The sequence below is a fragment of the Anguilla anguilla genome, chromosome 5 (genome assembly GCF_013347855.1).
Source record: "Anguilla anguilla isolate fAngAng1 chromosome 5, fAngAng1.pri, whole genome shotgun sequence".
In the NCBI taxonomy this organism is placed as follows: Eukaryota; Metazoa; Chordata; class Actinopteri; order Anguilliformes; family Anguillidae; genus Anguilla; species Anguilla anguilla.
The window spans coordinates 44,635,976-44,657,025 of NC_049205.1; the positions used below are offsets into that span (position 1 = coordinate 44,635,976).

Consider the following 21,050-nt stretch of genomic DNA (forward strand, 5'->3'; position numbering starts at 1 on the left):
CTTTGGATTGTGGGAGGAAACTGGAGTACCTGGAGGAGACCCACGCAGTCACAGGGAGAACATGCAAACTTCACACAGAAAGGCCATGTCCAAGATCCACTGCCCCACTATGCCACCCGTGTGTGTATTTTGGCAGTGCTAATCCGCCACTGATTACTTTTGCTTTGGTTTTTGGGAAGGATCTGTTTTCATCATATTTCATACTTTTAAAAGCATTTGCACTGGTACAAATTAAAGTTCAAGTTTATTTATATAGCACATTTCATACACAAGGAAATCCATTGTGCTTTATACAGAAAAATGCAAACTTGCGTATATACATGTATAAAATTAAGTTTAAAAAGATGTATAAAATATACTGTACATATGAAAGCAAACATGCACTTGCATATGCACATTCATAAAATGAAGAGAAAAATAAAGTAAAAAATGTCTAAAATATATGTGAAAAAGCATTAGTCAAAGGCTACAGAAAAGAGGAAGGTTTTGAGTCCACACCAGACTCCCTACTTCTTTGGTCCAGTTAATATAGTGTGGGTAATTTTAGAGTGTCCTTGAGGTTTGTCTCTCTGTGTCTCAATATTTATGTGCCCTGATATGTTTTTTGCTGATCTGTGGTATCTGAACCCATGAATAGAAATGAGTGCTGATGGAAATCCTGATGTCTTTTCCTACCCCCCCCCCCCCAGCAGCCTGCTCCTACTGTGCTGGATACTGTTATGAGTGCACTGGGAGGAACTGCCTGGTTGCTGTTGACACACCCAAGCAGTGCATGCCAGAGAGCTGTGTCAGTACGTAAAGGGTGATGCAAGGCATGCAGAAGAAGAAAGCTACACAGAAGGGGGTTGTGCTGGACACCCACGGACAGTGTACCACTGCCAAGCATGTATCATGAGTATGCAGACACACATATTCACCCGTTCACATGCATACACATGTATGCTACATCAGGTGTAGCACCCACAAAAATGTACACATGCTCACATATTCTTTTGCTTTAATCATTTTTTTAATTTATTGGTTTAAATAAGATTAAATTACAAATTAATGGTTTCCCATTGTGAGCCAATTTCTCAGTTGCAGCTGAAATGCAAAAAGGCTGTGTGATATACATATAATAAAAAGCAATGGTTGTAATATAAAGTAAAGAGCCTTGCTTATATATATGGGGAACATGGGAAACCATGGGAAACGTGGTCTATGGATATGTTACATAAATGCGCAGTGTGCGTGGAATGCGCAAAGAAGGTTCTGTCAGAAAACTCAAAATTGCAGCCGATCAATCGGTCGGCCCCAGTAACTGCATACTCATGCGCTTCCATAATTAACCAGTTGCATACACACAACACTCCTATCTGACCCATCCAATCACAGGCGCACATCACCAATGGAGCGCCTTTTTAAACCAGCAATCAGACCTCTCAGTGCTTGCCTGCGCTGCTTTGCATGCTTCACTGCTGCTGTTCAGAATTGCGCTTACCGTCCACCACAACCTGTTGTTTGAATCAGCTTCTAGATACTGGGGGGTTTTCTGGTGTTCCTCCTGTTTAGTAGGGGAGCTGCATAGTACTCCCTGTTAGATAGGGTGCACTAATACCTGAAGCAGATCCATTCAGCACCAAACCAAAACATGTATTTACATATTCATGTAAATATCTGAGTTCTTCTTACTGAAGTACATTTCTTCCACAAGCAGGTAAAAGGATAAGCTCAGCACTTCTTGCACTTGCTGTCTCTTGGGACTACTTTCCCTCTCTAGGGAGTTGCTGCACTTTGACCTGTGACCAGTGCACTTGTGTTTGTCGCTCTGGATAAGAGAATTTGCTAAATACCAGCAAAATTAAGTAATGCTGTGAGAGTTATGGGCCCAGCTCTCTAACTTCCCGTATTGCAGTTGTGAAGATGCCGTGGTTTTTGAAGAGCAGGATGGGAAAAGGCTTGGGAAATTTCACCTCAGTACCGCAGCTAGCACATGGTGTAGCCGGAGAAGTTCCCGGTGTCTGAAGCTGAGCCGCCTGTCAGATCCCTGGATTCCTATTGCCCTCTAGAGGCACACAGCAGCACAGCACATCAGCTCAGCTGAGAGGCCCCACCAGAATGAGATTCTCTGTAGCAAAAGGGGAAAAGCACCATACTGTGTCTATTTTGAGCTGTCATCAGCTTGTTTGTTGGACAATATACATTTACACATGGTACAGCTTGCATTAATTTAAAGTGCTTGTCGTTAACTACCAGAGAATTAAAGCAGCAGTGTAGTGGAACTGGTCTTGTAACCTCAAGGTCACAGATTCCCGAGAACGACACTGCCATTGTAGCCTTGAGCAATTAACCTGCATTGCTTCTGTATATATCCAGCTGTATAAATGGATGCAATGTAAATGGTATGTCAAAAGTTGTGTAAGTCAGCTCTGGATCAGAACATCTGATAAATGCTTGTAATGTAATGTGGAATTATAGTCAGCTGTTTCAAAGGAGCTTGGTCAAGGGCACCTATGCAGATGGGGTGGGGTCTGTCCTGTAAACATGCATCCAGCTGATATGGTGGGGCATGTTTTTGTAGTCCTGTTGGTCAGGGGCACATTAACACAGCCTCATTGAAGGAATGATATGTTGACATCATTCTGCTTCCTGGCGGTCATTGGCCTCCCCTGGGGTATTTATCCCCCGAGTAGGTGTGGCCCCAGCTTATTTTGTCATTGGCTGTGGCAGCCTTGAGCCGTTGCTTGCGTCCGCATAGGCTGTGTTGCTGGACAAATCTGGTCAGGTGACTTGGCTCTGCGAGATCAGGATATGTAAGCTCTGAGCTCACACTTTGAAAATGCAAGCCGGCATAGGCGACTGATAGGGTGAAACCAGAGAACGCTTGTCCACGCCAACAGCTGGCTTGTGTAGGAGTATGGAGCAGATTTTCCTTCTTCTTCTTCTTTATTTACATCTTGAAGTCAATCTTTTGATTTCTATCGAAGTCCAAACCTACATAGTGTGTTAAACTTTGTTGTTGCCCAGCATGATGATCTCACTGTACATACAGCACAGCCTGTTTAGCAAGGTGTAACAAAGAAGACCCAGGTCACATAGCAGTCTGGGATCTGACAGTTTATTAATGACAGTGATGTCAAGGGCTGCTCTTTGTGTGAGACAGATGAAGTAACAGCTATGAATAACTACCAGGATCCGCCTGCGTTGTTTTTGTGGAAGCCTTTCCAGCACCTGTCATGTTGAGGCACTGTTTATTTGTTTGTTGTATGGAGATGGGGCAGGCAGCCATTGGGGGGATTCAGATGCCTCCGAAATCTGCAACAACATCTGCCGTTTATCCCTTTAGAAAGTGTAATCACCAATGTGTGCACAATGGTTATTCAGGGGAACAACCTGAATGACATATTTTGATTAGTGAAAAGTTTGAATGCGGAGGCCATTCAAGTTCAAGTCAAAATGGAAAGTATTGGATTTTATTCCGTTTTGAGCTGTGTGGTGCCATTTTTAGCTACTAGTTGGATGTATTCAGTAAATTGGAGATCTCGATCTTCACCCATTTGCTTTGCAAATGCAACTGTTTTCATTTAAATGATGACCCATTACCAACAGTTTATTTTGTACCTTATTGCGTCTAATTTGGTAGATATTGGCTTTGTCTGCTTCGTGTATAAGCCTTTTAGTGATAATTGAACAAATAATATGTTTTAATGAAAAGGTATTCAATCTTTTTCTTGATCACATTATTTCATATAACCCTAGCTCATTTTTATAATTAAAATTATGTGATGTTAATACAAAGTTAGTGCTCATACATTAGACACAATGAAGAACTAGGTCCTGATAGGTAAATTGTGTTCTACTTATCTGGAAAAACTGGTGTGGAACGGTTCGTTTGAAGGTTCTCTGCCTCCTCTATTTGTAGATCACTGGCTGCCATGGGTCTCGTAAAGCACTTGGATTCCTTTGATGATCCTCCGCTGACATTAAAAGATCTATGCCATTTGACAGAATGATTTATATATGGAAAAATGCAATGACGCTTTCGTTTGATGAAAACAAAGTGAGGACAACATGCTTAAAATATTAACGGTGCTTCCATTCAATCCTAGGAAATACACGCTTGCATTTTAAAGTAAGCTGGTATAATGTTTCCTGATTTAATCCTCAAAGAATGACATCCTTCATGCCAGCAGTGATTTCAGGTCTCTCTGAAATAGCTGTCACAAAATACCACTATGATCATTCACCTCATCAAAAAATTAATTCATAAATAAATTACATGTACTGTATGCAGTACTGGCACACATTGTAGAAACCCTGCATTTCAAACAGATTTTGATGATTAATGCAATATTTCACAAAATTGCTGTTTTTGGCATAATAAATAAAAAGCATCCCCAGTACTTATGACAACCACTGACCACCAGTTATATTCCTGTATTTTTTTCACAGCACATTTATAAATTTACATGACGACATACTCCATATTCCACACCTTTCTCAACCTTGATTACATTATTTACAGATACATGACCTCCTGAGAGCCAGTGTATTCAGACCAACTGAACTCACAATAATGTTTGTGCTTTTCACGGAAAAGAATACATTACAACGCAATCATTGACTGAGGCACAATCTGATCAAGCTGCTTTATATAAAAAAAATGACATGGATGTTTTTTCAGAAGGTGGCTATGGTCAGATAAGATTCAGAGGGCAGTGTTATACACAAAGTTGAAAACTTTTCCACACAACCATCGCCAATGTACAGTTATACATATAAGTTACATAATTAATTATGATCATGCCATTGGAATGCCAGAGCCACAGACATGCAAGTAAATATCTACACCCTATGTAATAACAGAATCCCATAGGTGGTGTGAAGCACTCTGAGGATGTGATAACGACTGTGTGCTCTGTTGTGGTATATTAACATGCAGAGGTATTGGAGACATTTGGAGACATGGAGACTGGTGTTCCCATGTGGCATGGAGGCAGAGCTCAGCTTCTCAGTGCTGGTCTCAAATATCAGTCTTCACCACCGTAGAGGCCCTGGACTGCAGTGTCAATCTGCGGAGCATTTCTGTGGGTTTTCTACACATCAATTCTTCAGTTTTCTGGACTTTTCCCTCTATTCTTGTCAGCGCTGCAACAGGTAAAGGCTAGGGATTTGACCACAGTCCATTTTCTCATTCAAATGTACTCTCCCGACATTGTCTTTTGAAGTATAAACTTTAACTAGAACGACTGTAAAGCCTCGTGATTGAAAGTTGTGAAATCTTTTCATCAGATGTGACAGTTATATTTTAAAGAAAGTTGGATGATTCCACTCAGTTTAGGTTTTTATTCACGGTTCTAGAGGCAGGCAGTTGTTGATTGTTGGCAATATGGTATCTTGACCCTGCTGGAAGGACCCTCCTTTCCTTTACTGCAAAGTGAACTATTTTTTTCCACAAATAAAGGCCCATGACTTCTCATAGCTAACCCCTCAATAACCTGTCTTTACAGCTCATAAAGTACTATATGAGCAGTTTTTATGAAACAGGCACTTTCTGCCTCAGCAAAAGTAACATTTTCGACAGAAGGCACAAAGGTTTCCTCCCCCTCTGGAATTTGCAGTCAGCTGCACAATATGTGCACAGTGTTCTCTGCCACAGTGTGTTGAGGCCACACAGTTCACTCTAACACGCCTCATCTAATCAAAATGTTTGCTTCAGTTATGCAATGGACTGACATGAATACAAGAACTCCAAACAGCCCTAAACAGTCTTCAGCTATGATAACAGACAATCTAAAATGGATGTTTTGAAACATTATCTGTGATGTCAGGCTAGCATACGAAAGCAAGAATGGCTTGGAAGATAGTGACCTCTAGAGTTGGAAAACAGATATGTGTAACAGGAGAGAAACCACATGTCTCTTGTCTGAAACATACAATTAAAACTTTCAGTATTTGGTCATGTTTAGCTTTTCTGTATCTGTGTTTGAGATCAAAATCTCTGGCAATGAGTGACAGATATAGGGGGAATGGCAGCTCTGAAATGTTCTTGATTGTTTTCTCTCAGCGATTCTGGTAATGGAGGTTGTTTCCTCAGATGTGGTCAGGTTGGATTAAATGGACTGCCTGCTGCAAATGCATTGCAAATAATCACACTGTAGTCTTTATGTAGGCTGTATACTCTTCAGAAACTGCAGGTTTGTTCACAGAGGCAGGGTGTAAGATGAGAAGCAATTGCACGAAAGATACTGACTTATTTTACTCTATGTTGACTCATGAATTGCACTGGCAGCTCATTCTTTGCCTCGGTTGATTCCTGACATGTGTATTTATATATCAACATCTATGTTGGCTCTATATTGTTTTACTGAGTCTCAAAAACTTAAATGTTTTCAAATTAAGTTTTATCCTTCTCAGATGCAAGGTGTTTCAATGCAGCTGATAACCATGTCAGTCTTGGCCTTTCTGTTAAAAGTGATAATGGCTGTAAAGGTGTGTGCTCAACTTTCATTCTTCAGGTTAGTCTTTTGAAGTTACCCGGGTATGGATTCCTTTTATAGCCTAAATTCCTATTTTTGTTAGTTGCACACAGTGAATAGTGGGTCAGTGTTTAAATCTCAGCTTCAATATTTCATTAACAAATGCAAGTAACACTCCAAACAAAACCTTGTTCAAGCTTTGAGCTTTGTGTCAGCCTAAAGCATTATGTGCATGTGACCTTACCTTAAAAGTGGGAGCACATATGGGTAATATTGTGAGCTCTCCAAATATTATCAGGCTTCCAGGGCCGCAGATATCAGGCCTGGGACAACATATATTTTGTAACAAATTAAAAGTAGTTACACCCCAAATCTCAGGGCCCCCTTGGGTTTGGGCCCAGGACAGTCCCAAGTGTCCCAGTTGTCCTGTCAGGGCTGAGCTTTCCTGCTGAAGCTTTTCCCAGCTTGAGAGGCAGTATTTTCGTAGTATCTCTGCTTTCAATGAACAGTGTAGATCCTACAAAGGAAGATCTTCCCACACGTGACCTCGACTCGAGTCAAAAAATTTAAGCAACATTAAATCACAGGAGACACTGCGGCTCATTCTGCTAGATTCACAACTCAGCTAACGTTAGCTATCGACACATACCTGACCTGCAGGAGACTTACGTGATCGAAGATCGCTAAACAGATTGTTCTAGCTAGTGAAGGCGTGCATTAGTCTAAATACGTTGTTGTAACTCCACATAAACTGGTAAGGGAATAATATATTAATGGTTACTGTTCAGTATCGTCCATATTAGCAACAGGTCTCTGCAGTTGTTACCATGTGAATTGAAGAATTGTTCTCCCCAAGCCGTTTAACGGTTTTCTAGGCAAGGTGGTTTATGCATAGCAAACACGCTCGTGTAGTTTCGACAAGTCTACTGTAAAGCTCACATGATGTAGTATTGTTTAATTGTTTTTGTTACTTAACGTAAGTACAGATGTTATTTTGATTTCATGTGGGCAAAACACCTTTCGAGGTCAACAGTAGGCCGTTGACGACCGTTAGTTAAGTTTACCATAACCTATCGTCAACATTTGAATAGTAAAAACAAGAATAAGACTGCGTTTAAGGACATTCTCGTTCACAAATTACCCCATGTAGACTAGCTAACGTTAAATTACATTCTCCTTCACAAATTACCCCATGCAGCTAACGTTAAATGAATCGCGAACTACAGTAAGCTATGGTCAGTCAATGAGAATACAACGATTTAGCAAACCAGATAGCTGCGTAGGCTACGCTAGTATTGCAGCCTAGCGCTCTGCAACGGCTCCAAAGCGATGTAGCACCGCGAACTGCCTTTTAGGCGCGTTCTTCTTATGGTCAATAGTCTCCAGTCCAACCGATTAGTCACTGCAGATTGTTCGTATCAGTGCTTTAGCCTAGTTTACCGCAACAGGTTTTCTGGGTGTTGTGTTGTCCCAGTTCAATAGAACGAATTAGTTTTTACTTGTAAGAATTTGTGATAATTATACTTGTTGCTCGATTTACTTCAAAGGAAAAATGGCAAACGCAATTTTTGCTGAAATGGGCTTTGGTGATATATACTCCGTTCCGATGGCAAACGCTGAAAACCAAGCACTTGAAAATGAGGTGAGTAGGCCTACCCCCGAGTTTACTTGCGAAGTATCCCCGATTTGAAATTTTTCGGTTTAGTTGGCATTTTCTTTCAAGCACAGTGGCTCGGAAGCCTCACTAAAATGGTTAATGTTTGACACTTTTTCCCACACCCACTATTGCTGTAAGTGGTTGTTTAGTAACTTACTTTGGAAGCATGTATGCATTGTGATCTCATATTTATCTTGGGTCAGTGTGAATGTGCAGCTGTTTAATGCAGAAAAATAAAATAATTACAAATATCACAGTACTTACAAGGGTTTAAAAACATTATTTATGTAGGTATTTCTTTATTGAAAGATTGTTTCTGTAACTGTAAGGAACACATTTGATAATTATTTAATCACCATTATTGTTATTATTGCTGGAATTAGTTAAAACACAGCTTATTCGTTTAGCACACCCAGGCTGATTTGTTGAGAAAATATAGGATACAATATATAACATTTTTGACTAATTAATTTGAAAGATAATTTAGAACTTTTGAAGTAAAAGTGATTGGATCGATTTTTACCACAAGGCTCCAGTGCTCTTTAATACAGACATAGTCACGCAGGAGGCTCTGTGTGTTATGTCATCCCTATGTGGGAGTCATTCCTGTATGATGTTTAATGTGAGGAAAGGCCAACATAGCACATACAATGTGTTTGGCAAAATGTAGGCTACTGTATGCTATACTGCCTATACTCTGACCTAACCCTTGTCTCTACTCTTTAGCTTCAGATGAAACGAAAAGAGAAGTCTAACTTGGATAACAAAATCAGCCAACACCAAGAGACAATCCAAGCCTTATCAGATTTTCTGAAAAACATCAGACAGGAGCTGCTTCACACCCAGGTGCAGTGTTCTACACTTTCACAAATAATAATGTGGATAGGGTGTTCAAAACAAATCTCCAAAGGGACTGTTGCTGACTTGTGAAAAATATAACTGGAACCGAATGCGGTACAGTTAAAACGTGGCAGTTTGAAGATTCTACACCATTACTGGCTAGCATTGTTTATTTTAATATCCCCCTGACTCTTTGGAGATTATTACAGAGCAACTCACTAAGAAAAAACAGCACACTGTACTGCAGCGCAAAGGTCATCCTTTGCATGGGTCTTTTAAGAGCCCAAGGAGCACTTTTACTGGACGTTTTACATTACCTAGGTGCAACACAGAGTGGCCCGGGAAGTCTTTTCTCCCTACTGCCTTACTGCCATTTCAGTGCAGCAGCAAACTGTATTCTAGCTCCTAGGCCTGTACACTGCAGTATGCACACTGTTCATTGGATATTCTGTGCATTTGTGTGTTGGTGGCAGCCTCCACCCCCCCGTGTTTTTGTTTGTCTCTTTAAGCCGTTGTTTTAATGTCTTCTTATACTGTGCTTTATCTATCTTTCTAAAGTCTCAATTTTAATGTAATATTCTGCACTGGTGGCAATGTGAATTCCCCTTTTGGGATTAATGAAGCAAAGTAATATATTGTATGTTCCCTTTTGCATGTGTCTGTGATTGTGTATGTGTCTTATCTGTGTATGTATGCACATGCTAGTGCGTGTGCTCATAAATTTGTCTATGCATATTTTGTGTGTGCGTGTGTGTCTACATGTTTATGTGCTTGTTTATGTGTCTCTGTGAACGTGTTTGTGTTTCTATGTGCATGCGTGTGCATGCGTGCATGTGTGCATGCACAGGCGCTCTCCGAGGCTGTGGAGAAGGAGGCAGAGTCTGAGGTGCATTTCAAGGCCCTTGCAGATAGAGAGATGGGCTGCCTGCAGCAGGAAGCCACTCAGCTGGGGAAGGACATTCATCTGTTGAGGGAGAAAAAGAACACACTGGAGGTGAATTTACACCCATTTCTATTACATTAAATGATTGGAAGTTCTCCCATCATTCAAACTTACGGGAGTAGTTCAACAATGCAAACTGGATGGGACAGAGACTGAAAAGAGACACGCATCGCTTACAAAACTGTGCTATATGACATACCTTTGTGAAATAGGACAAACAGCATTCTAATGGAATGGCCTTTCAATTGTTCATTTGACATTTTACTGGGATGTTAAAGAACACAAGTAGATAACGACGTGTACTGTACTTGGTCTTCTTCCTGTGGTTTCTCTTGGTATTTTGCCACAGAGTGAAATCCTCAGGGGCTCTCAGAAGCTGGAGAAGATGAAGAACCAACTGAACTGGGATCAGCAGACACTGGATGACTGGCTGGAGGAATTTGCACTGGAGGATGAAGACACCATGGTCCTGGTCAAATACTGCCGTCAGGACGAGAGCAGAATAAAGGTCAGACGCGAAACCAATCCCACTGCATGAGGGTACTTGACAAGGAAGTAAAGAACAAGATACTAACTGTCATGCCCAAAACAAGCTGAACATTTTTTGATATGTTTGTAATTGTAGATTATAAGCCTTTCAGGGAATCAGCTTTGAAACTCATAACAATCTAATATCCAGGGCCTCACTGCATAGCACTGCTGTAAGTGACATACTGGATGCGCTGAAACTCTGGATTTGACAGTATGCTTGATGCTCATTTGCCATTGGCTACTGCAGGGACTCACGCTGAATATTGACAAAACAACCGCGGAGATCAACCAGAAATACAAGGCCCTGGACAAGGAGTGGACCAAGACAATGACGGCACAGGTTGAGAGCTCAGATTCCTGCCTGTCACCCATTCCGAGTGGGCGTCAAGCCAACAAGGGTCGTCAGTCACTGGCACTCACTGCTGTGTGTTGCTTAAATTATTCCTGAGGTTTCTGTTTTAATCATGTTTTATGTTTTGAGCACAGGTGGCGCTGGATAGGGTCACAGAAAATTTCCACAGGGCCCACAGTGAGCGGCAAGATCTCATTCATCAGTGGGAGAATGCCATTGAGCAGATGCGCAAGAGAGATGGCGATTTGGAGCAGTGCATCATGGTAACCACAAGGTGGTGCTAGTGAGTGCACCACTGAGCATGGCGCGTGTGAATCATTCATTGTTTAGGCGCGCTAATTTTTTCTGGTCTCCAAGCATGAGTGTGACAGTTTCCGCATGATATCTGGGGACCCTGCGGTTATAAAATGCAGTGAGCTTGCAAGAAAAATGCTATCTTGGGGAAGCAGTGCTGTCTGCATTGTGAGTCACTCTGAATGAGAGGGTCTGCTCAATTCCAGTAAAGTGTATTGTGTAGGGAACTGTACTAACAAAGATTGCTGGCCCAAATCCCAGGAGGTGCAGTCCTGGTGTGCCCCTGAGCAAGAGTATCAGTAAAAAAATCACATATGTAAATAGACAGTATTTAATAGATAAATTTAAAGCTGTTTTAGTTGCTCTGAAATAGCGTGTCAGCTACGTAGAGGGATGATGTAATGTAATGCTAACACGCTCATCTGTGTTTTTTGTCCTAGTCTCTCTCTCAAGTGAATCAGGACGTGAGACAGAGGCAGGAAGCGATAGGAGAGAAGAAGAGACAGCTGGAAATCCAGGAGAGCAACAACCAGGAGTGCGAGAAGAAGTTTACGGCCGCCAGGCTGCTGGCGAGCAAGCTGAGGGCGGAGTTTCGGGACAACGAGTTCCTGTGCGGTCAACTGAAGAGCGAGGTGAGTGCCCCGGCGCCACTGACGCCATGGTGGAGCACGATCCTCTCCTGACAGCCACTTCTGCTCCTTTAAAGTGTCCATCCTGATACGGACTGTCCCATTACATCACATTACATTACGTTAATGTAGTAGATGCTCTTACCGAGAGTGACTTACAGTATAGGTGAAACAAAAGTGCCTTCACCTGATTAATATGACCAATGGTGCTAGACCTGACTAACAGCATTTCCTGACAAGCAAGTTAAGATGCAACAGCCCTATATCAGTAAAAGTTAACTATGCTAACAAGAATGTAAAGCACAAATTCTAAATGCATACAGACTAGTACATCCATAAAACCATGACCATGAGTCAGTGAAAAGTGTTTAGATTTTCAGGCTTCTGGCAGAGCAACTTATACTATTTATAATTTAATTCCTCAACATTTTTGACAGTTGGAAATTCAATCAAAAAGTTGCCTTACTTTATTGCTGCCTTTAAAAGCTGCCTTTACTTTGATTACTTTATTAAGAACACAAGGGCAGCGCCTCAGGTAGGAACCAAACTCACAAGCTCATAGTTATGAGGCCAGTTCTCTATCCATCATCCTACATAGCCTTGGGTTCCCAGGGAGAAATGAACACCTGTGATAAATATAATCGCATTTGTGGTGCTGTAGTCCACTATACCTTAGTTTGCAGTTTGACAGAACTGCATATCTCTGGCTACCACTTACTGCCCGGTAAGGTTCTTACAGTACTACATGACTTTAACACATTTGTAATGCTATCTCTTAGGCCTGGACAGAGAGGCTGGATTGGTTTTATTGAAGCAATATTTTTTTGAATGGGATGGTCCAGTGTCTGACTAGATTGAAAGATTGCAGACCCTGTGATTCTTCAGAGACCAGGGTTTGGGGTCAACTGTCTCTCCGTTTGTTCAGTTTGAAGGCTTAAGGAGCACTGTGGAGCAGGTGGCTACCAAAGTAGATGCTATGAGGTCGCAGCTGGCAAGCCAGAATAATGACAAGAAGGATAAAAGCTTCAAGTAAGCAGAATTTCCACATGTTTCCGGAACATGCCAAGCGCTTGGCTGGCAGTGGTATCACTTGCATCGCCGCTGCCCTTGTGCAGATGGTGCCACTCAAGACAGACAAGCAACTGAAGGGGCCTGCGCACACATGTACGAAGCTACCATGTTCTCAGTTTATGATGAATAACTCAAAGGCAGTTAACTATGATCAATGGGATGTCATTTTACTATTTTATAGAACTAGACAAAAACTATTTCGGATGGCTTTAAGTAATGAAGGGACTGTGTCTGACTGCATAATTAGTATGTACATATCATTCCTGGTAAAGACCCTGGCTGTAGTTCATTTAAAATGCTCAGTGACTCTGCTGAGGGAGTAAAGCTCATTTGTTTTTAATGGGGAATAGAGGGCAAATGATCATTGTGATCAGCAGTGTGGTGAATGAGTGTGTGTCGTTTGTGCACAGGCTGAAAAATGCCAAGCTCCTCATCACAGCTCTGGAACAGAAAATTAAGGAAGTGACAGAGTCAGCCAGCGGTGTGGAGGGAGCGGCTTCCATGATGGAGCGAATGCTGGAGGAGGAGGAGCTGGCCAATACCGTGAGTTTTCCAAACATGAAAAAATATTGTCTCCAAACACGGCTCTTCTCATTTTTTTCAGTGCAGTTTAATCAAATTAAAATTTACATTTGATTTTCAAACAAGATAACATTAAAACCAGTTCAAACACACAGAATAGGTTATAAAAAATATACAAATTTAACTCTCATGATCCAGAGAAATCAAACATTTTCACAAAATAAGTTTGTGATTACAAGAAACCAATTTATAAAAGCTGATAATATGGTTTAGTACCAGCTTATAGGATTTTGTCCCCCTAAAAATGACTAAAGAGTTTTACCAGAGATGCTGAGATTCTATATGTACCATAGCTCAAAGTACACTGTAATATCACAGGTATTGCCCCATCACAGTTAAATGTCCATCATAATTCTTAGCATTTCCTCTCCATTGTGCGGTGTTCTTGGCACACATTTGTAATTCTTTTCTTTCTCGTACCGCTATTTTGTCGTGCAGGAGCTGGAGTCTACGACGCATCACCATCACAGGATGCTGTCACAGAAGATACAGGACCTGCAGGCCCTGAAAGCCAAGGAGGAGAACTTAATGGCCGAGATCTCCAGGACCCAAGATGTCCTCAGGAACCTGCTTCGTCACCTCAGGAACGCGGAGGACGACTACGTCAGAAACCAGGAGCTGATTGAAAGCCAGGTGAGGGATCTGCCCTCCTCTTTGACCTTCTTACACCTGCTTTGACTTTGAGGGAGGCACTGTAAATCAGTGGCTGAAGATAGAGAAATCTCAGTCAGACTGTTTCTGAGAGCACCATCCAAGATAGTGACTGCTCTTCATGCCACAGTCAGATACAGATACATATACGCATTGGTTTTGTAGGCGCACAACATTTGTAAGCTGAGAATAAAATTCTTTGTATCATATCTCACACTGACTGTGTTTACTGACACAATAGGCTAAGCTTTTAAGACTTTATTTTAATTTTTAATGGAAAATCTTGGGTGCTGATGTGCTTTGTTTTGCGTGAATACATTTTATGTACAAAGAGTTGTGCTGCCCTGCCAAGATGCATTCTAAAAATAGATCCTTTGCCTTGCTAGGAATCGATTTGGAATCGAGCTCATTCTACGATCACTCGACCTGTAAAAAAATTGAAAATTACCATCCCTAATATAAGCTACTGTACAATAAATAAATGAGTGTTTCCGAGGAGCTTTCTACTGACCGATGTTTATGTTTTTGACAGGACTGCCAGATCAAGGTGGTGAAGGAGAAGCTGAGGCGTCTGAAAGGAGTTCAGAATTCTGAGGAAGACCACGCCTTTAGACTGGAGCTGTCTGCGTTGTCTAAGTCCATAGAGGAGAAAAAGAGAACCACCATAATGCTGTCACAGCAGCTGAGAAGCTTGGAGGTACCCGCTCTACTATTCCCTGGCTGTTATTCCATACCGGAGGACAAAATGTCTGTGGTATTCAAAGTAGCACAGTGTCATGCCACTGTCTGTATGTTGTGATATGCGTATGTTTTACTGCTGTTATATTTTACCACAAACACTAAATTAATTTCCCCCATTGGGGTTAATTAAGGCAAATGGAGCTGAGCTGATCAAATTTAAGTGTTCTGTAAAATCCCTTTACCACTCTCACCCTGCCCATCATGCACTCTGCATGAAATACCTGCCTAAAATGTATGCATATGCTGTAGTGGCAGATGGGATGCTGGGAATGCTTCATCGCTATTTGAACTAGTATTACGGTATCACTGTCAGTAGAGGAAATTGAAGCTCAGTGAAGCTCGCCAGCAATAACATGGCTTCCGGTAAACCTTTGCTAACATCTGTTGTTTTTTTGGTAATTAGTGAGCGTTTCCCTTGGTTTCAGGTGGAGAGTCGCTGCGTGAAGAAAACAGTAGAGAAGGTTGGAGCACAGAGGAGAGATCTGACCTCCAAGCTTGTGGAAATGGAGCTCTGTAATGAGATTGTTGAAAGGGAATTGAAGAAGCTTATTGCCAAAAATCAGGTGAAGGAACCCAACACTAGAGACACCATCCCCATTCTCCACCAGACAGGGTGCAAAAATACTTTCTAGTGCTGGATTCAATCGACTTTCAGCCTCCTGTTTTGAATCCAAGTAAAATAAATTTTGCATCAAGGTGTTGCAAGTGTGTAAATATTTTTTTCCTAGTTTGGTGAATACAGCAGCCACCAAAAATAATAAGGGAAACAAATTACACTTAAATTTAGTCAAACTTAAGGATACGTGAATCAGCCTAAACCCTGGGACAATTTATGAGTCGACATAATGACCTCCTGCACTATGCTGCACATCTAACCAAACGCTTTCCTGGGATGCATTTCCAGGCTGACTATAGAAAAAACTGTTTGGTGATAACCACACAATAATGCAAGTAGTCGTTTAAACTAAGTGTCACCATTTTGAAAACGGCTGAAGGCACCCTTTACCTAGTGGTACTGTGGTTTGGCAGTATGGTAGTGCTTATGCATATCTGATGGCTCCTGACAGGAATCCCTGGTGGAGGATAACCTCTTGAAGTTGGACGCGAAACGGGTTCGAGATCGGCTGCAGAGCGAGACTGAGCGCGTCATCTCTCTGGAGAAACAGAGGATGAATCTAGAGGCAGCGATGAAGGAGAAAGAGCTGGAGGTGGACTTTAACAGAGACGTGCTCCAAACGCAGGTGAAGATAAGCAGCCAGGAAACCCAGCGTCTCAGGTACATTTCTCTGCATCTCAATCAGAGCACATGGTCACTGAATAAGTAATGGTAATGTTATGATATGCTTGTCTGCCCTCAGATTGCAGTAATGAGGATATATATTATGATTATGTGATTGTGTATATATATGATTGTGCATTCCAAATGGCATACAAAGCATACAGAGGTTGTTGTGAGGCAGCAGAACTAAAATTGAAAAGGTGGCAGAGAGAGGATTCAGATTAGTCTCTCAAATGAGCAGGCCGGACATGGTGCACGCGGTAATGCTTATAAAGATATAGCTATATAGATATTCAGATTTTAAAATATTAACACCTGTTTATCGCTAACACGTTATTATTTAAAAGCATTTATGTATATTTTATCCTCAAAAAAAAGAAATACTTTTTTTATAGCGTGGCTATAGACAATCATATCGATGATATCTTCAAATGTCTTGAAATGTCTTCAAATATTGTCTGATGTCGTGTTTCATAGAGTGGAAAAAACACTTAATCGGTTTGAATAAAACGTTGCTTTTCACCATGGCAATCACAAATCAGAATGGGGATGAACGAAAACCTGAGTCGGATCGACAAGATGAAGACAAAATATGAGACCATCGCAGTGCCTATCATGTCTGCTGATGGAGAGGGAGAGCGGTCACTGGAATATTACATGGTCCAGGTGAGCGCTTCCTAAAACATGTTCATCTCAGGTGTTCCTTTCCTTTTCAGGCCTTTGGTGAAACTTTGTTTGACGTGTGAAACGGCTCCTTTCTCACCAGGCTGCTCAGGAGAGGGAGGAGCTCAAGCGCAAAGGCGACAAACTCGACAAAAAAGTCAGTAAGAAGGAGACGGAGATCGAGGCCCTGGAGAACACCCTGCACGCCATCAGCCGCAGAAGAGAGCACCGCAAGGTGTCCGGCGTGCTCAGCCTGTCCAGTGCGTTAATGACCATCGTTTCAGTTTGCTCAGCCTGTCTAGTGCGTTTACTGTATGACCATCGTTTCAGTTTGCTCAGCCTGTCCAGTGCGTTTACTGTATGACCATCGTTTCAGTTTGCTCAGCCTGTCCAGTGTGTCTATGACCATCGTTTCAGTTTGCTCAGCCTGTCCAGTGTGTCTATGACCATCGTTTCAGTTTGCTCAGCCTGTCCAGTGCGTTTATGACCATCGTTTCAGTTTGCTCAGCCTGTCCAGTGCGTTAATGATCATCGTTTCAGCTTGCTCAGCCTGTCCAGTGCGTTAATGACCATCGTTTCAGCTTGCTCAGCCTGTCCAGTGCGTTAATGACCATCGTTTCAGTTTGCTCAGCCTGTCTAGTGCGTTTACTGTATGACCATCGTTTCAGTTTGCTCAGCCTGTCAAGTGCGTTAATGACCATCGTTTCAGCTTGCTCAGCCTGTCCAGTGTGTCTATGACCATCGTTTCAGTTTGCTCAGCCTGTCCAGTGCGTTAATGACCATCGTTTCAGCTTGCTCAGCCTGTCCAGTGTGTCTATGACCATCGTTTCAGCTTGCTCAGCCTGTCCAGTGCGTTAATGACCATCGTTTCAGCTTGCTCAGCCTGTCCAGTGTGTCTATGACCATCGTTTCAGCTTGCTCAGCCTGTCCAGTGTGTCTATGACCATCGTTTCAGTTTGCTCAGCCTGTCCAGTGCGTTTATGACCATCGTTTCGGTTTTCTCAGCCTGTCCAGTGCGTTAATGACCACAGTTTCAGTTTGCTCAGCCTGTCCAGTGTGTCTATGACCATCGTTTCAGTTTGCTCAGCCTGTCCAGTGCGTTTACTGTATGACCATCGTTTCAGTTTGCTCAGCCTGTCCAGTGCGTTTATGACCATCGTTTCAGCTTGCTCAGCCTGTCCAGTGCGTTAATGACCATCGTTTCAGCTTGCTCAGCCTGTCCAGTGTGTCTATGACCATCGTTTCAGCTTGCTCAGCCTGTCCAGTGCGTTAATGACCATCGTTTCAGCTTGCTCAGCCTGTCCAGTGCGTTTATGACCATCGTTTCAGTTTGCTCAGCCTGTCCAGTGCGTTTATGACCATCGTTTCAGTTTTCTCAGCCTGTCCAGTGCGTTAATGACCACAGTTTCAGTTTGCTCAGCCTGTCTAGTGCGTTAATGACCATCGTTTCAGTTTGCTCAGCCTGTCCAGTGCGTCTATGACCACAGTTTCAGTATTCTCAGCCTGTCCAGTGCATTTATTAATCTTTAGGGTTAACTCTTAAAATGAACCATAAAAACCGTTACTTGACTCAGTAAGCCAGATCTCTAGATTCCAGTTTGCGGTGACTGATATCGAGGTGAAGTAAGGTGAGGAGCAATGCTGTCACTGTATATCGTTCTGTGTTACAGCTGAGGATTATCAAAAACATCTGCAGCTCGAGGAGCAGAAGAGGGCTGTGGACGAGAATTACAGCTTTAAAATGAGGCAGATAAGAGAACTCCAACAGGATATCGATGTGCGTCTGATTGGCAGTGTGTCAATCACACAATTTTAACAATCAGATTTCTTTTTTGCTACATTAGTCTAAAGCAGCACTTCTGCATAGCAAATGCCACACAATATAGATACTAGATGCATTACTTGAATGTGAATGCTGAATCCTTAAAGGCCCATAGTATTGTTAAAGAATATAGTGTAGAATTATGTAGTCCCCTTTGGTGCAGTTGCGGTAGGTACTGTTGCCAATGGATTTACTATGTAATACAGCGAGAATCTTGCAGAAAGCAGATGACAGATTGTTCTTTTAGAAATCAAATACAGGGAAACTATTTAATTGGACAGAGTATTTATTAATCTACCCTGTAAGCCATTGTACTTCCACTAAGCTCTATACCTGGGGTTCACTTACAGTGAGGAACCTCTTGGTTTCCCTTTAATGGCTATAATGAATAGTTTTGAGTGCAGTGCATGTGGTGTTCAGCACAGACTTTCCACCAGCTGCTAACCTTCGCTTTAATAATGGCGGAGTAGCTTGTCATTTCGTCCTTGCTGCTGATGGGACAGTGAGTTAAATGTGTCTGCCACCATTAGGATTAAATGAGGCAAAATCTGATCTTACCCTCAGGGCATGAACAACACACTTGATAGCCTCCATCAAGAGGAGGCCTCATTAAAGGAACAGAGGGATGAGAATTGCAGAAAGATCCTCACCCTGAACAAAGAACTGGAGACTCAGAAAGAAAAGCTGGAAAGGGTCACAAAGCAGGTTTGTCGTTTAAAGATTACGATGAGGATTTCAAGGCTTTTACTCATTTTCTCTTAATAATAATGATCATTTAATGCATATCACAATAAGAAATGGGGAAGTGGGTGGTACTCACCGGCAACTGTTTCATACACCTCGACTGTGACTGACACACCCCCAGCAGTGACTCTCCTCCCACTTCGGCACAGGGTGAGTCAGGAAATTGCCAAATGGCTCAGGCACGTCAAAATCAAGGACGGAAATGCCATTTTGACAGTGCGACAGCTCACAGCATGCCATGCGCTGGGCATATTTCCTGAACACTGATTTCTTGGGGACTGCATTGGGTTTAACCTGTAGTAACCTGTAGTTGTTTCCATTCATACTGATCTTGATGGAAGCAGGCTTTCCAGGCTCTCGTGCTGAATACAACCCCAGTGCAATTCTGCCATTGCCAGACATAGCACATTGCGTTCAAGCCAAAGAGCCCAACTTTAGTCTCATCAGACCACAAAGTCATCTTCCAGAAGGTTCTTAGGGTCTGCCACATGGCCTCTGGAAAGGTACAGGTGAGATTTAAAGTTGGCCTTTCACGGGAGGAGTTTCCTCCTGAGATGGCGCTGGAACCTTGGTATAAAATTGTGACATTGCTGAAAAGAACATAAAGTGACAGGATTTTTATTGTATTCACAGTGACACTTTGTTCCGATTTTGTTATGTCCCATATTTTGCTTTATCATCTACGTTTATCTCTGGATAAGGCCATGTGCTAAATAATTGTAAGTGGATATAAACGGAAAGGCTGAATTCTCACCTCTGCCCTCAGTGCTCTAAACTGACTGGGGATGTCCGGTCATCCAAGAAGACCAAAAGCAAGACCAAAGAGGAATATGAAATAGACCTCTGTCAGCTGAATGACTTCAACAAAATTGTGGAGAGGATGCTGCTTGAGGCTATGGATGATGACCCAGACCTGAGATCTGTGCTGCAAATGCATTTTCAGGAGGTACCGTTTGCTTTCAGTATCAGAACCCTGTTAAAGGGAATCCATGAAAGCCAGCGGCCCAGCTTGTGATCCAGGGAAAACTGCCCGACACACCATCCAGTGTGACAAAAATAAGTGTATGCAGGGATATCTGGGTAGCTAACGCCGTTAAAAAACATGTTCCATGTATATGGACGGTATTATATCAGATCCAGCCTGTGTCAGTGTCAACTCTTTCCAGCAGCCACTCAGAGTGACACAAAATTGGCCGTAGTGTCAAGTTTCTATGTGTCATCCCCTACTTGTGATCTCCTTTGATGACCAGATGAGTCCATGGGTCTGTTATTTTAATCCAGACCTTGCTTTACAGATTGTGACTGGCAGCCAAGCAGTGTGGCAAATAATCAGCCATGGTCTCACCGAGTGGGGGGGGGGGGGGGGCTCAATAGGACATCAGTGTCTCATTATTAACATGTGACTCTCTAGCCAATCTGGCATCCGTTGTAGCACAGTCATTGGCACAAATAGTACATGAGATGTCCTCCTTTGACTCAAAGTCTGCAAATTTAGCAGGTGGATTGCAGAGTTAAAATAACTAGTGGCTTCACATTAAGTTTTGGTGGAGAATGTATCCTTGGCTGCACTCAACTATGGAGGAAACTGAAATTTTACTCAACACATAAGCACCGCAGGCTTGCTTCATGTTATTTGCTGAAGCATATATGCTCTGGGTTTTTTCCTCAGAAAAACCTACCATTGCCAGAACCTGTGTTCCCGATAGCCATTCATATGACCCCTGGTTACAGACCTGTTCACTCTGCTAGGTAAGCACTCACAATGCTAGCATTAGAATGTGTTGACTTAGAAA

At 42.3% G+C, this 21,050-nt stretch overlaps 1 protein-coding gene across 1 annotated transcript; it reads left to right on the plus strand.

The window, feature by feature from the left end:
- Positions 1-7,887: 7,887 nt before the first annotated feature.
- On the plus strand, positions 7,888-20,272 carry LOC118228177 (coiled-coil domain-containing protein 39-like). The gene is made up of 18 exons (XM_035419513.1): positions 7,888-8,100; positions 8,842-8,961; positions 9,803-9,949; positions 10,248-10,406; positions 10,677-10,769; positions 10,916-11,044; positions 11,516-11,707; positions 12,630-12,733; positions 13,186-13,318; positions 13,796-13,990; positions 14,541-14,705; positions 15,175-15,312; positions 15,817-16,025; positions 16,571-16,694; positions 16,795-16,951; positions 18,362-18,468; positions 19,078-19,218; positions 20,024-20,272. The coding sequence occupies exons 1-18, from the start codon at positions 8,011-8,013 to the stop codon at positions 20,270-20,272; spliced, it is 2,652 nt and encodes an 883-aa protein (XP_035275404.1). The 5' UTR covers positions 7,888-8,010.
- Positions 20,273-21,050: the final 778 nt, after the last annotated feature.